We start from the raw sequence: 16,306 nt of genomic DNA, 5'->3' as shown, positions 1-16,306 counted from the left end.
GGTGATCCAAAAAGATATGTCCTAGAAAAGGTCCTAACAATAAAGTTAAGCATGAATATATATGCACAAGACCTGAATCTGGTCTTGTATAATTAAGTGATTTTCCAGGAAAACCCATTCTGCACTATTCAATCCATTTCCTAAGAAACATGGCCTATAGTGAGTCTTCAAAAAATTGTATCTCCTCATCAATCTCTTACATGATCTGGTAATATATACCAATGTTTTGTAAAATATAGCTTCCCCTATACAGTTTTGGACAATCATTGAGCTGTTACAACTGTAAATGAGTGAACAAGTGAACACCAAGACATCTGTATTTGCTGCACACTCATCAGCTCTTACTGTCATTACACAGAGGATTTCCCTTGAGTAACTATTGTTAAAAAGACAACTATCTTTGGAAAATGTAACATTTCTTGTTCAGGGATGTGGCATTTGTTAGAGACCTGGATTTACCAATAAAAGAAAACCTTTTCTGAGGGAAAGTAAAGAGTGACATTGCTGAACCCTATTACTGAAAACGCTAACTGCCTGATCCCAATGTTGAAACACTGGCTTCAATATTTTTTAGATCACCAACAAAAAACAAGTACAAGTAGTCCTCGGGTTAAGGACATCTGACATACAGACGCCTCCTAGATAGAATGGGCTTCCCTGCTGAACTGTGCAGGACAGGGTGTTGAAGTGGAGGCAGCAGTTTGCATGACTTGCAGAAGAAATCTTTTGCTAAACACAGCTAGGGTTGTGGGTGATCTTAGGGGGGTGAGATCTTTCTTCAGCATCTTGTAACTTTTTAATGACCAAGACAAACTCTGCAGTTGTTTCTTTTTGCATATCAAAGCACAGCTTGCTCCAGAAATCAATGAATGTCTAGGCTCCAAAAAATTTTTTTTGCTTTGTTTGTGATTAGCTCAGAGTGAGGATTGTATACAGTTACTGACACCAAACATCTGTCCTAATTGCATTTATTGAAATAATGTACCTGTACTGACTTACATATAAAATCCACTTAAGAACAAACCTAGAGTTCCTATCACGTATGTAACCCGAGGACTACCTGTATACACATCACGAGTGACTTTGCTATAACTTTACTTGTTGCATGCTTGTACAAGGTCATTGACAAGACAATTAAACCAGGCCATGAAGTATCTACTAGAAGAAATAACGGCATTAGGAATTTCCTGGTGGTATGTCATGTACCTTAGTTGGGCAAACAGGTGGATAAATCTGACCAGCAAAAAAGTGGTGTGAATGTACTAAAATACTGAATCAGTTAGCACTTCAGAATTCTCAATGTTAATTCATCATTGATAACACTGAAATAACTGCCTGTTTATTTTAGAGCCCTGACAGCTGAAATGGCATCAGATATTAGCAGATGTGCCACTAACAGGCATACTGGTACTGCCAAATTGAACAAAATCCCATCTTCCCTGACACATTGGCAGAATGGCACAGAAGCTTAATCTGTTCGGGTGCTGGGAGCCACAGCACTTATTATTAATGCTCACAGAGTCAGGGAACCAAAAAGAATTCATGCATAGCCAAATCATTGTTAAGAACAAAGATCCAGTTTAGCAGTTAGTTACCTATGCTCAATTAGTAGAAGGACCACTTTGTCTAGAGCCTATTAAATGTGGTAGTTACTTAGTACTGTTAACAAGCTTAAAATATTAGTTTAAGCTTGGCCGTGGAAGTTGACTGAGGATTTGGAAATTTTGGCTAACATTACTGCATTTTGGAGGCTTAGAATAATGCCTTGAATTCCACTGAGTGCCTCCAAGTGTCCTGGCAGCAGCTGTTAGAATAGGGAACTTATGCTCGCCATATTACTAAAACCAGAACATGCCCTTTCCTTCCTATGACCTCTGCAGTATGGTATTGTGACATTATAACACAACAGTGAGAAAGGAAGTTGTGCTTTGCCTGTGTATTGTTACATAATAGCCCAGCATCATTTTCATGGTGAATAGTTACATGTAATATCACACCTTTCAGCACCAGATGCCAGATACTGCTTGCAGTTAAATGGGAGCTGTATAGTATGACACTTTGTTTGCAAATGACCAAGGGCAGGGTCTTTGTTAAAACCATTTTAAATTGAAAGAAGAGGGAATTAAATAAATAAAGTGTATTTGTCATCTTACAGCAAATGATGTCGGCAAGCAAGGTAGACTTTTTTATTTTGTTAATGGATTAGATAACAATTCTTAGTATTTGGTCTCTTGGGGAGATCTCTGCATTTGAGTGAATGGGTTTGCACACTTGTTGTGACCATTATTAAAGAATCCCACTATCCCTGCTGGATTTTAAGTGAAATAATGCTGGAACATACTAATATTAGCAGAAACGACCAAAGCTTTAGACCTGTCTATTAGAGTATTTAAGACATAATAAAACCTAGGCCATGGCTCAGGCCTCTAGGCTTAAACTGGAATAAACATATCAGTACTGAAAATAATGAGCACTTGGTAACCCTTTTAGTAAATATGATTGATCATGTTTAATTTTGAACTTCTTAATTCTAAAAGCCCAACTTCAGGTTGCTTGGGTTAAATTATAATTGGCTGGCGGAAAGGGATAAGAAATTTTTTTAAGCTTCAAGCAGAACTATCACTTGTTGTAATGGAATAATAACCTGAACAAATGCACTGTGAAATGTAAAAATAAAGAGTTCTGCTACACTGGAAGGTAATGCTAAACAGGGGAAGTGAGTCTATAGAGCAACTATTCACATCCGGGGTTCTGTTTAACCCTGGGGTTCCTCTAGAGATTGCCAGGGTTCCTCAAACTGTGGCTAATTGATGTTCCATTTGAAGGTGTTTGTATAGTTGTGGGGCCAACACCACTTGGTGTTACTTTATTGGTGATTTTAGTTGTCCATAAAAAAATCTTATTCTAGCCACCCCTGGGGATGGATGGGGGGCATTCATTCCACTGGCCACCAATTTAAGAAGCTATTTTCCCGCTGATCCTTAATACATTTGTTCTGTAACATCTGAAAATTATTTCAAGAGCAAAAAGATTGAGAAAGGCTGCTAAAGAATAAAAAACAGAATCACCATATTGCACATTATTTATCTTCTCTGGTGCTTTAAAGTAACACTGAAATAGAAATAACCCTGACCACTAAAATGTGCATGTGTTTACAGTGACAATCCATCTCATCTTGATAAATCTGTCTCATCATGTCCTGCGGAAATTCTGCCACAGACTTGTGTAAAGCTGAGTTATTTTGCTACTTTAAATTGCAGGCACAGCGGTTATGAATTCTGTAAAAAAACAAAAACTGTACCAATTGTATGTTCTCTTTCGAAGGTTTGTCAAAGTTCAGTCTGCTTCTGGAGTTTTGTATTTATTGACTGCCCTCCCCCACAACAATATTAGGTGAGGACAGGCAGAATAAAGAAATCAGAAGACTAAATCAATTTTATATTGCTATATGGGGATTACTGGAAAACTACAACAGGGGAAAGGAAGCAGTTACATTATGGATGCACAGGTTCTGTTAGGTGGAGTAGCACAAAAATGAATGATATAAGCAACTTTAATGTTTCCAGTTAACACAAAGGATACATCAATAGCCTATATGGATATTGTAGGAAAGACAATGAAATATAGAGAATGTTTACTATTTACAGAGAATATTATTAATATTAAAATTATTATATATATCAGTAAGCTGGAGTTATAACGTTATTTATTATCGGGGGGAACAATATATAAATATACAAATATATTATTCGGTAAGCTGGAGTTTTACCTTTATTTATTATGGAATACCATAGTAAAACTTTGATGCTTTCGCTAAGATTTACCAAGATTTCCAGTTTATAAGAAACCTGTAGATATATCATCCTAAGTAGTATTAATGAAAATCTAATGACTTTTTTCGTATTTTTACAGTTTTTAAGTCTTTGGACATGTCACGATCGGTGTCGGTCACTGCTGCTGGTCAGTGCCGCCTCTCTCCCCTCATACAGGTCATCTTAGACTGCAGCCATCTGTATGACTACACTGTGAAATTACTCTTCAAACTGCACTCATGTAAGTATTTTGTGGAGATGTAATACTGTTCACTGTAACAACATTAGAAATGTAATGAAGTCTGTGCTGGGAATGTATTATCTTTATATTTCAATTGATATATATTATATATATATTTCCATTGATAGTTCCTTTCTGAAAATGCTGAATATCTGGCTGCTTTGCTGATTTTTTGGCTTTATTGATGAGTTGCTGACCTTCAGCTGGTTGGGAGTTCTGACCTGTATTCATAATGTGGTTCAGTAGAGATGTCATAAAAGGGATTGTGGCCTCCTTGATGAACTGACTTAGGGCCCCTTTGTGGGGGTCCCTTTTTGCCGAGGAGGGTCCAGGGGCCTTGTGCAACAACACACCTTGCACCTCCCTATGTTACGCCTTTAAACAAGAAAAATAATTGGCCTTTATATTTAGTGCTCTCTTTAGAAATCATATTTTACAGGCTGATAAGAAACAAGCTGCTATCAGGTTTTTAAGAATCTTCAAGCCATACTGAAGCGTAGTGGTTGTTTAAAGCTGAAGTCTAAAAAAAATAAATATTGCCTCTATACAAGAGGCATGTGTATTTTTACTTGAATATATGTTGGCTACTTTTTCCAGATCTGGCTAGTAATCCAGCATACTGTAAATCACTGACTCTCTGCAGGAACTTTCTGTAATAAGCACCAGTCACTAGAAATGATGTAGTAAAGAAAATTTAGTCAACTGTTAAAAAAATTAGCTTAAAAAAAAATGTAAAAAAATTGGTCAGCAGAACTTCACCTCATTCACTAAGCTAAAAATGGCAGACCCCTATCCATAATGGAATACAATACTGGAAATAGCTTGAAATTTGACCAAAAATGCTAATACTTTACGCCAACCTAAGAACAAACTGGTGATCTAGAACAAAGCTGATTTACTTTTACATGCAAAGTAAGGGGAGACTTGCATAAATAACTAGACGTGCTAGTTGTATTGCTAATAGTTATTGTTCAAACTTTTTCCAACTTCAAGCCTATTTACTTGTGTGGCAAATTGTAATACAACATAGAAAATTGGTTGCATAGGGGAACATAAATAAACATTAAATTAATGGCATAGTTGAGTCTGGAACATTATTTTATAGACAATATTAGACTTCAAGAGGAACTAAACTCAAAACAACAAAAAAAAAAAATACACTTACTTTTATTCCCGCAGGGCAGTCTGATCCCTCTGGGGGTGTTCTGCGTCGTCCCGGCATTCTTTTCGGAGCCAGTGCTCCGGGTGTCGCCATCATCTCTTCTTTTTCTTATGTCACCCGACCCAGGTGTGAGATCGGGTAACGTAGGATGAAAAAAAATGTGCTGATCTCACTGCACATGTGTGAAATCGGCAAATTTTTCTCTTTGCGCTCAGGCATGTGCAGAAGGAGTGCCCAAGAGCCTCCTGGCATGCCTGATAGAGGTATCCCGGGAGGCTTTGCGCTCTCATTCATTCTAGACCACCTAGGCAATCGAGAATTAGGGAGCAGTGCTGTACTCTTTTTTTTTAAAAAAAAGGGTGTTGCACCTAAAAAGAAAACAAACGAACAGAATTTTTACTTTACATAAAATGGTTGTCTAAACTTTTATGTAAAGTGAAAATTCTGAGTTTAGGTACGCTTTAAATATTAAAAAGGACAAGCACTGATCTGCTAGTTTGATCCTTGAACTAGTGCATTACCTTCACTTATATGTCTTCTACAAACTACAACAGCTGCAGCGCCATCTAGTGTCCGTGATAATTCTTCTCTTGTGCCTGTATTGCCCTAATGGGCTAGTGCAATATTTTACACACACACAAAAAAGATTTATTAAGAGTATTACAAAAATTATAAATTATACCAATTTGTGAGGAAAGAATAGCTGAAGAAAGGGCAATACATTTAGGGGAAAAACACTTTTTCCTATTTTTACACTTGCTAAATTGCTGGAACTGACAAAATTAAATAAAAATAAATAAATCGACTAAGTGAAATAAAATATATCTATTATATTTTTTAATAGTAATGATGTAGTAAAGAAATTTAATCAGCGGTTAAAAAATTACTTTGAAAAGAATACCCAGCCCCCCAATTTGTTTTGTAAAAAATGTTTAAAAAATAACAAAAGTTGGTCAGAAGAACTTCACCTCATTCAGTAAGCTAAGAGTGATCGACCCCTATCCATAATGGTCATGGAGGTTGGGAACACCTGGAAACAGTACACAGTAAATGTTTTTGTCCTCTAGTACCTATTCAGAACCCAAATATAATCACTGTGAGGACTGTCCCTTTAGAGGTAAGCTCCATACCACAGGGGATACAGTATGGAAAAATGGCTTTCATTGACCTCCTGCTCAAATTGTAACTCAGCCAAGTTTGTATGATATATGCAGCTGTATTGATTTAAAGGAAGGCTGACAGGAAAACCTTAACAATAAAATTTGTCAATTCAGTTTCTGTAGCTGGAAAGATTTTCCTGTAAGTGTCACTCATACATCATTATGATCAATAGTTTGTCTCGTGATTTATTCTATTGAAATAATACAGAAGGGCAAGGCAACCAGGAGTATGGAAAGGTTTTTCTTTCCTCTTCGGTCTCAAAAATGCACTTTCATCCCATTTTTCTGTATAATTGTTTCTTTTTATCATTATGTCTCTTCCTGTTATTGCTGAAACCAGCTGTGGTCATCTCTCCATTCCTTTGTTAAGATGGGTCAGGACCTGCCATTACATAAATATTAACTTCTCTAGTTCACAGATGGTAAATGGTTAGGACATATAAGATGGCCACACATGTAGAAGCTTCTCAATATCAGGATTGTGTTGTTAAAATCATCAGATTATTTGAAAAGAGCTAGCATTTTATCATCAAATAATGGATGGTCAGATGATTTCCTTCTGCGTTGTGAAGGGTAAATTTACGTTTTGGTGAGTCTTTGATAATACATTTCCCCCAACCCTTGTCCCAGATCAGAGATCCCTCCTTGATATTCTAGAAGCCTACATTTCCACTCAATATGTTTTCTATCCCCTGCTTGTTTTCCATTGGAATATTTAAGGTATCCAGCGGCACTTATAGTTAGCATTAAGTATAATGAGGAGACTGGATTAGTCAGGGGTAGGTCTCCACAAATGGGGCTGCTCCTACTTTCTGCTCATTTAAAAGAATACTCAAAACCTATTTTTTCAAACTTGCCTACCCATCTTCTTCTGCCTTTTGAAACCATCACTACTTCCCGCCACTACATATCTCCCCTTTTATTGTGTGTAAATTCCCCCACCTACTAGATTGTAAGCTCTTCGGGGCAGGGCCCTCTCCTCCCGTATCACTGTCTGTATCTGTCTGTCATTTGCCATCCTGTTTAATAATAATATTATTAATAATAATAATTATGGGCTTCTGACTTCTTCTAATGAACCAAAGAGGGATTCAAAACCCAAGATCCATTAAAACTGAGTGATCATTTGGGCATAGCTGATCTACCTAAGGGGTGCCCCATCTATTGCATATACTTACCCTCTTTCCTCCACCTTCTCCTTTAGTTTTTAAACGTTTCCTTGCTTCTATATGACAGTACTAGAAGCCTGAGCAGCTGATCTTGGTCATGTGGGTGGTTGGGGGGGGGGGGGTAAATCCCATGAGTCCCATGAGTCCCATGAGTCCCATGCGTGAAAGTGCTTTGTATTGGCAGCTGAACAGATTGGCAGAACAACAAGGGGAAATCAGGTGTACACAGGTGGTGGGGCTGCCAGTATAGTAGGAGACATAGGTAGCTTCTCATCAATATCAAGACTCTATTGTTGAAAACACTAATTTATGTGAGTAGGGCGTCACAGTGGTTCAGTAGTTAGCACTCCTTTGCAGAGCTAGGTCCCAGGTTTGACACTTGCATGGAGTTTGTATGTTCTCCCCGTGTTTGTGTTGGTTTTCCTCGGGTACTCCGGTTTCCTCCAACATTCCAAAAACATGCAGTTAGGTTAGATGGCTTCCACTAACAAAATGACTGTGTTAATGACATATGTCTATGATAGAACATTAGATTGTGACCCCCTCTGAGAACAGTTAGTAACATGACTTTATTAGGCGCTGCGTAATACGTTGGCACTATAAAAGTACTAGTTAAAAATAATAGTGCAAGCATTGAATCATTGATGGTTGGGCAAATGAAGACTTTCTATTGCTTTTTGAAGAGACAATATTAAGTTCTGGTGGGTCTTTGAGCACTTTTCAGCACAAATTGTTCACCCAAACCCCTCAGAAATCCCTCCTTGGGATCTTAGTAGCATCTATTCCCCCTCAACATGTTTTCTACCTACTTATGATTTTCCCATAGGAATATATAGGTAATCAAGCATGAATAGAGGAATCTATATCTCAATGGTGGGTCTCCACAATGGACATGTGAAATAAACTAGGAGGGAATAAAAAAACCCAAGATCCATACAAATTGAGTGATTGGTCCTGATTTATTAAAGCTCTCCAAGGCTAGAGAGGATACACTTTTATCAGTGAAGCTGGGTGATCCAGCAAACCTGGGATGGATCTTGCCCTAACAAATAGCAAATAACGTTTAAGAAATCCATTCCAGGTTTGCTGGATCACCCAGGTTCACTGATGAAACTGTATCTTCTCCAGTCTTAGAAAACATTGAAAAATCAGGCCCATTACCTGAATGAACAAAGAACAGATTTGTGTTAAACAATTTGTTATGTAAAACTGTGATATAAAATTACTTTTTGTATATTTTAGGCCTCCCCACCGACACCTTACAGGGACATCGAGATCGTTTTACGGAACAATTTCAGAAGTAAGTGTATTCTTACAAAACAATAAGTCTGCAGCTGTAACACATCCGATTTACTACTGTTACAAAAATAAAACATTGTTTATCTAAACAAAAACACACAGACATTGAGCTGGATTGGAAAAAAATGGTGGCAGTGTTCATAAATATGATATGTTGATTTTGTTCGTTGCAGGTTGAAGGATTTGTTCTACCGCTCCAGTAACCTGCAGTACTTTAAACGTTTGCTGCAGATTCCTCAGCTTCCAGAGGTAAGCTTTCTGTTTGTTAATATCAAAGATTTGTTCTTTCCCATTAAGCTTAAATAACATTAAACAAGGAGCAATAATATTTAGTAACCCATGGCAACCAACCAGACATCAACCTTCTCAAGAACATGGCAGTCAAAGAAAACGGAGTTTATTCCCATGAGTAAATATTTGTTTGTCGTATTATTACAAACTAGTGTTAAAATACAAATAAATTACATTTATTGTATTATGAACTAAAAAATAAATAGAATTTTTGCAACTTGAAAAAAATGAGATTTTTTTTAATTTAATGTTTATTGAGTAAAAGAATAGATGCATAAAGACAAAATATTTAGTATAGATTACAATAATTTTGGTAAAAAGTGCTTTGCACTTGGTGTTCAATACATAGCCAATAGGGTGCAATATAAACAGTGCAGATCATCAATTCTCAACCAGGGTTCCTCCAAGGGTTGCTGGGGGTTCTTTAACTGAAGCTGATTGCTCTCCCATTTGATTGTTCTGGGGCCAGTACCACTAGGTGGCGCCAGCTGGATGTCTCTAATAATGTCTTTTAGGTAATACTTAAAGCAGTATTCTAGCCACAACTGTAAGGGGGCTTTCTTTTTACTGGTCACCAATTTATAAGGCTTTTTCCCCTGGCCACCAAAAAATTATTTCATTAATTTTCTAATAAATTAGGTCCCTTAGAGGTAAAAAGATTAAGAAATGCTGGTATAGAGAATGGAGGGAAGTCCAAATGTAGTCCAATGTTCAGACAGCCTCTAAGAAGTTGTCTCCTCCTGCCGATAGACAAGATGCTTGTTCAGGTTAGGATCCATTTGCAATGAAAAACGCTTAAAAAACTTTTACTAAAATAAACCTTACACTATGCTGACTTGTGCTAACCATGAGCCTTAGTAATCCCTATTATTCTAAAAACATAAAATTAGATTGATTTGGATTTAATATGTAGTCCTGTTACAAAAGACTGGAAGAAACTGAATAAAGCAATAGAAAGGTAACAAAATAAATGTATATGGTTAAATTGCTGCACCTTGTGCATCATTGTATGGGCAGCATTTATTATTATTATTATTATTATTATTATTAATAATATTAATAATAATAATAATAATAATAATAAAACAGGATTCATATAGCGCCAACATATTACGCAGTGCTGTACATTAAATAAATCTTTCTGTTGAATATATTACATTGTATTTTTTATCATGTATGTGGCTATCATCTGTGTGGCTTTGTCTGACAGCATCATCAAAGCAAATAAGAGATGTTTTAATTACTTTTGATTGATTTTAGAACCCACCTAATTTCTTAAGGGCATCTGCTTTGTCTGAACACATCAGTCCGGTGGTTCTTATACCATCAGGAAATTCACCTCCTGACAGTGAGACGTTGGTGGAGACTGATGATCTTGTTGGAATGGATTCATCTTCGCAGGTAGGTGTTGAGAGATTCTAGGGTATAATGTGTTATTACATTGCAGTACCCACACAGCTGCAGCAAAACAATAACCTCACACACCAGCAGAAAGCAAGTATAGTACATGCCGTTTGTTCTTGTAGTCTGCTGGTGAAAAAAAATTAAGGAAAGGAATAAGCGCAGAGTGTTATATACACCTTTGTGGCACCTATATATATTTTTTATTACTATTAATATACTATAATTATATCTACTATTATTATAATAGATATTACATATATGTATCAGAGCCCATATAGTATATACCATGTTGTTTGTTATGCACATAATCTGCAGCATTTTTTCTGTCAATATTGCAGGGTATGCCTGAAAATAAATTTGATGATATCTTTGGCAGCTCCTTCAGCAATGACCCATTCAATTTCAGCAGCCAGAATGGCATGACCAGGGATGACAAGTATGTTTAATACATCCATATGATGTTTCATTTTTAACATGTAGGTATTGTGCACTTCATGTTTTGTACCTTGTAGAGAGTTTGGAGGGGAACAAAACCTATGTGACCCTTTTATGGAAATTGACCTTCTGTGAATCTGACCCCATTAGTTTACCTTGCCTTATTAAAGCTCTCAAACATTTGCTAACAAAAAATCCATTTCAGGTTTGCTGGATCACCCAGGTTTACCAATGAAAGTGTATCCTTTCAAGACTTTAATAAATCAGCCCCATTGCCTTCATAATATTTAATATAAAGCAGGAGGTGGTACACCCAGACATAGCTTTCAAAACCACCAGTCACCATTTGGATAATAGCATTCTCCTGATTTTAAGGCTCCCCATGGGGTTTTTCAAGGTTTATGATTTCATTTTTGAATTACCATCAAACATTGAACATTTTAAGGGGTCAGTCCATTCACCACGATGCATTTCAAGCCTTTCTGACCTTTTATTGTGTTAACAGTAACAATGCATTGGAGTAACAATGCAGATCTTTTTTAGATGTATATTTAGTAAATACCAGCAAACTCAGAATTTTTTTTTCTTGGCTATGTCTCTTGCTTTCTGGTCATTCTAATGGTGGTCACATCCTGATCATGCAATGCATGCCAAGGTAAATGATCAATATTTTGCTTGGTTACCACCAAGTACCTATAAGCCAGTCCTGTTCTTTTCCCATTTGAGAACACCAATCCCTCCCTCTGGCTAAGACCATTAATAATGGCTAAAGCTACTTCAACCAAGTTACATTATTGGTGGACAGAGTGGTGGGAGTGGTATCAGAATGGCAAAAGGAGGGAATTTGCATTTAAAGTTTGATCATTCCAGGATTTTCTAATAGGTTTGCATTATATTTAATGTTTGCTAGCAGGATGTAGACATTATTTATTCCAAATGAATTTCAGTGGCCAGGTCAGGTTTGATGGATGTTAACCCAAAAGTCCAGGACTACTGGTTGTAAATATTTAACAAAATTCTGATGTAATTATCAGTAGGTTTCTGATGTCCTTTTGCTATGTCAATGCAAAATGGAATGTTAAATTCAAGACTTTTATTGTTTGTTCTGACAGAGATCGACTGATAGAGCAACTGTATAAAGAGATTGCCATTCTAAGAGATGAACTTGGAAACTTCAAATCAGAGGTGAGAGTTTATTCTCTAAAGGTAAATAAGCCAGTTAATAAGGTTGTGGTAGATAACCTGTACAAGTGTTGGATTGGAAAAATGTATTCTCTTATATCAAAATCAGATACAAAATGTATATACTTACTGTATGTTCTCCTACACAGCAGCAGCACACCACGGTTTAATTGTCTTTTCTACCTCTTGGACAAAAACATAGCGACCTTTTTGTTCATGGTGGTAGATATGTGCCATAGCTATGTAGACTTTATGTGGAAACATTATGGTAAGCATAAACATGCATCATTTGCATCCTCCTTGGCATCCTTAGATCTGGGAATTAGAAGGTACAGAAAAAGGAAAGTTTCATGAGCAAAAGTTTCATAAACATAATATTTCATAGGCGGAACAACATACTGTAATAAATTATTAAATTAATAGATTCTCTAGCCTAAATTGTGCGTTTGACAAGGTGTACAGATGACCTTTTTTTGAGTGACCTGTTTCCACACAAGAGGCCCTCATAGCCGTAGTTGAGTGCACCGTTACCTACAGTGGTGGGATTCTTCTGCAGCAACTATTTAAGTATCTGTGGGATGGTTTTACCACTTGTTCATATCTGAGATTCATCTTTATTGTATTCTAAGCATCATATGCTGTTGTGTCTGTTTCAAGTTTAAAGGGTCTTCATTTTAAGTGACTCATCATTGACTTAATCTTGAAATCAATTAGGCTAGGAAATAGGTTCAGATGAGGAATATCTGTTATGTTCCATTACAAGTGTTCCAGTTTGAGTAATCTTGAGGTATTATAGAATATTTAGTAGATATGCATCAAGGTCTCAATTACTAGGTCTGTAGTAGGCCGATGCCTTTCAATATTGAGCAGCCTGTCAACAACATTGTAAGGGATAACTAGCGTACATCTGGACACATGATTTCCCCCAGTGTAATTAGGTCTCTCACTTTTGGTAAGATTCTAAACATTCCCTTGACATCTGGAGCAGTTGAGAGAACCAGACTCTTTTAGGACACTATGCGATGATGGCCACCACTGATCCTTTCTGATCTTGGTGATCATCTACTAAGTCATGGATATTGGGGGAAATATGTCCACAACCTGGCAATCCCTTGTGACTTTTGGACAGGTATCCAAAAAGTTTATTCTGTAGGTGACCATTTCCTGTTTAATATTGAGACATAGGTGGTTTGTGATATGTCCTAGTCATTTATGGTAGGTTGGTTTTGGCTCATAGACCACCCCCTTTATTTCCTATAGCAGTTTGGGGAAGCCCAGTACCACAGTCCATATATGACACAACATATATATTCTGACATTATCTGACCTGATTCTCATCTCAAAAGTATCTTGTTTAATTTTAAAATGGAACATTTTTTTTAGTTGCATCATGTCAAGCTGCCAACTCAAGACAGGCCTCACCTGAGATATGTGTCCAAATTTCTGCACAGGGGTGATATGTAAATTAGCCTCCTGTTATTCCCCTTCTTTAAGCAAGTTGTCTTTAGATTGTTACAGAATAAAATCAACAATATGTAATTGCACATGATTCCATTAATTGCTTTACCTCTTTGATTTACAAAGTGATTGTCCTATCCTAGAAGCAAGGCGTTCAATAAACCTAGACGTAGTACTGCCATTGAGGATGCTGTGAAAGTTTCTCTAATAGAATTTAATGAGGTTTACGCATTTCAGAGTCATCGGTTGGTTGTTCATCTGAGAGGACGCATTCAAGAGTTAGAGGCAGAGTTAGCGGAACAGAAACACCTGAGGGAACAGGCAGTGGATGAAAATGATTTTCTGCGAACAGAGCTGGAGGATTTAAAGAGGATAAAACAAGATACCGAGAAAGCTCAGAAGAATCTTACGGAGATAGAAAGTAAGAAGTCAAGATATTAGGGCAGTTTTCTGTTTCTGTGCATTTTTTTAATTCGCAATTGCTATTTCTTACTTTATCCAACCAAATGTTCAAGTGGAAAATTTTACTGTAACTAAGGAGTTGTTTGTCAAAAACAAAGTTTAATAAATACCTTGTGTGCTTCTGCAAAGTAGAAGTAATGGCTATATTACGATATATGGAATCCATTCAATGGTCAATCCAACCAAAAGTCATACTTCAGTTGTAGGTAGAGCCATGTGGGCTGACTCACTCTTGACTTGTATTAGGTATAGGATCACCTTTTCGCTATTCATGCCCACACTGAATTCTAGGATTTTCTTTTTATTAGAAATGAGATTTGAAATCGTGTTTGGATATTTTTACATATTACCATTTACACATTATGCTGTTATACTTTAAATTTAACCAGTTCATACAGAATAAAATTAAGCCTGGCTTGTGACTACAATCCTGATATTAAAGTTGCTCTACACTATTGACTTACCTTGAGAACCTTTCTTTCCAGTTTTTAATAGAGTAGAAAAACTATTTACGTTTTTATTGCTGCCTGTTTCACAATTTATGGGTTTCATCCCACTTTTTTTCCTGAAAACACCATAGCGTTATCTACTTTCTATTCTCTTATAGGAAAATCTATAGCTAATGAGCAACGATACACCAAATTGAAGGAGAAGTATGCAGAACTGGTGCAGAGCCATGCAGACCTTCTCAGAAAGGTGAGGTTATTCATTTCACTGAAATAACATGACTATCTGAAGACCAATACAATTTTGACTCTGTTCTGCATGTTTAGTGTTACTGACCCTAATCAAACATTCAGATTACAAAATCAGGACAAAGTCAGAACTTCTTGTCAGAATACTTGTTCAAGAATAGTTATTCAGAATGTAACAAAACCATGGGATCAGCTTGATTGTCAGATATTCAGCTTTGTGAAAAGAAAGGGTCAGAAATGTCAGCAATGACAACTTGCATATTCCCTCAGTACAGGTTTCCTTTACTATACGTTTCTATGCATTATCAGTTGTGCAAATCAATGTTGAATGAATGGACTAGTTGCTAGTTTTGTAAACTACATGAAATTGTACCTATTGTCATATACAAACAAAAGGCATTTTCCAAAGATGTCCAGGAACCCTTATTGTATTAGGGCCAATATACACCTCTCCATCCTGATGTGTTGTGGTATGCGTCTAATACTGCAATGCATGTTACATTCATTTTAAATGACATCTCATCATACTAAGGCAATGCAACAAATATATGCTACAGTGCAATCCAGTATTGTGCATTGTGCTATGCTGCATGTCTGATTTGTGCATGCTCTATAATGCCCAAGGGAAGATGCATTAACATACATAGAGGCCCTGGAGAGAATACACTTTCAGAAGTGAAGCTGGGTGATCCAGAAAACATGGAAAATATTTTTAAAAATCGTTTGTTTTTTGCTGGCAAATGTTTTGAATTCTGGACCACATCCATTCCAGGTTTGCTGGATCGCCCAGTTTCACTTCTGAAATTGTATTCTCTCCAGCCTTGGAGAGCTTTCATAAATCAGGGCCATTGACTCAAAGCAGCATGAATATTCCCATGTTGTTTACTAAGGAATAGAATACAGTGTATCAATGCCTAGAATCCATTCAGCATTTATCTTCCATTGATCTGCCCTCACTGGGTGTTCTACATTACTGTCCTTTATATATGATCAGTGTGTTGTCCAAATCCTTATTAATCTGGCATTCATTTTTTCAGATAACAAACAATTTAGAAAAAATGGTGTCATGATAGTTTGTAAAGGTTAATGATGTCTGTGTTTTCCCTATCAGAATGCTGAAGTCACCAAACAAATGACGCTGGCCCGAGAAGCTCTTGGGGATGTAGAACGCTCCAAGAAAGAGTTGGAGGATTCATATCAGCGTGTAAATGAGCACACACAAAGGAAGGTGGGGTGCACTCTATCTATCTGAGCAACATCTGCTTTTCTGAACACAAAATCGCTAATATAAAGTCCAAACAGAGATTTGCTGAAATGTGAACATACTCAAGCTGAACTGTAATAGACTTATTGGTTTAATGTTTTTAAAATGCGTTGTCATTTTTAAGTCCCCTAACTGCCTTTTATTTAAATAGATGTAGTTACAAAGTATATAAAAAATATATAAATGTAAAAAAGTTCTGGCAAACAGTAACATAATGTTGTGTCCCATATTAATATCATAACATATTGGTATATCTGGAAAAAAAAGATAAA

At 36.6% G+C, this 16,306-nt stretch overlaps 1 protein-coding gene across 2 annotated transcripts in view; it reads left to right on the top strand.

Annotated features, from left to right (window-relative positions):
• The window catches only part of HIP1 (huntingtin interacting protein 1), a 74,161-nt gene that overhangs the window by 42,193 nt on the left and 15,662 nt on the right, over nucleotides 1–16,306 (top strand). For both annotated transcript variants that reach the window (XM_072430005.1, XM_072430012.1), the window contains exons 8-16: nucleotides 3,913–4,053; nucleotides 8,787–8,844; nucleotides 9,017–9,092; nucleotides 10,395–10,535; nucleotides 10,877–10,974; nucleotides 12,086–12,158; nucleotides 13,851–14,034; nucleotides 14,683–14,771; nucleotides 15,882–15,998. In XM_072430005.1, the coding sequence (XP_072286106.1) occupies nucleotides 3,913–4,053; nucleotides 8,787–8,844; nucleotides 9,017–9,092; nucleotides 10,395–10,535; nucleotides 10,877–10,974; nucleotides 12,086–12,158; nucleotides 13,851–14,034; nucleotides 14,683–14,771; nucleotides 15,882–15,998 (977 nt within the window). The remainder of the gene's footprint in view (nucleotides 1–3,912; nucleotides 4,054–8,786; nucleotides 8,845–9,016; nucleotides 9,093–10,394; nucleotides 10,536–10,876; nucleotides 10,975–12,085; nucleotides 12,159–13,850; nucleotides 14,035–14,682; nucleotides 14,772–15,881; nucleotides 15,999–16,306) is intronic.

Source organism: Pyxicephalus adspersus, chromosome 1 (assembly GCF_032062135.1).
Source record: "Pyxicephalus adspersus chromosome 1, UCB_Pads_2.0, whole genome shotgun sequence".
Taxonomy (NCBI): domain Eukaryota; kingdom Metazoa; phylum Chordata; class Amphibia; order Anura; family Pyxicephalidae; genus Pyxicephalus; species Pyxicephalus adspersus.
This window is presented reverse-complemented; position numbering and strand designations above follow the sequence as displayed.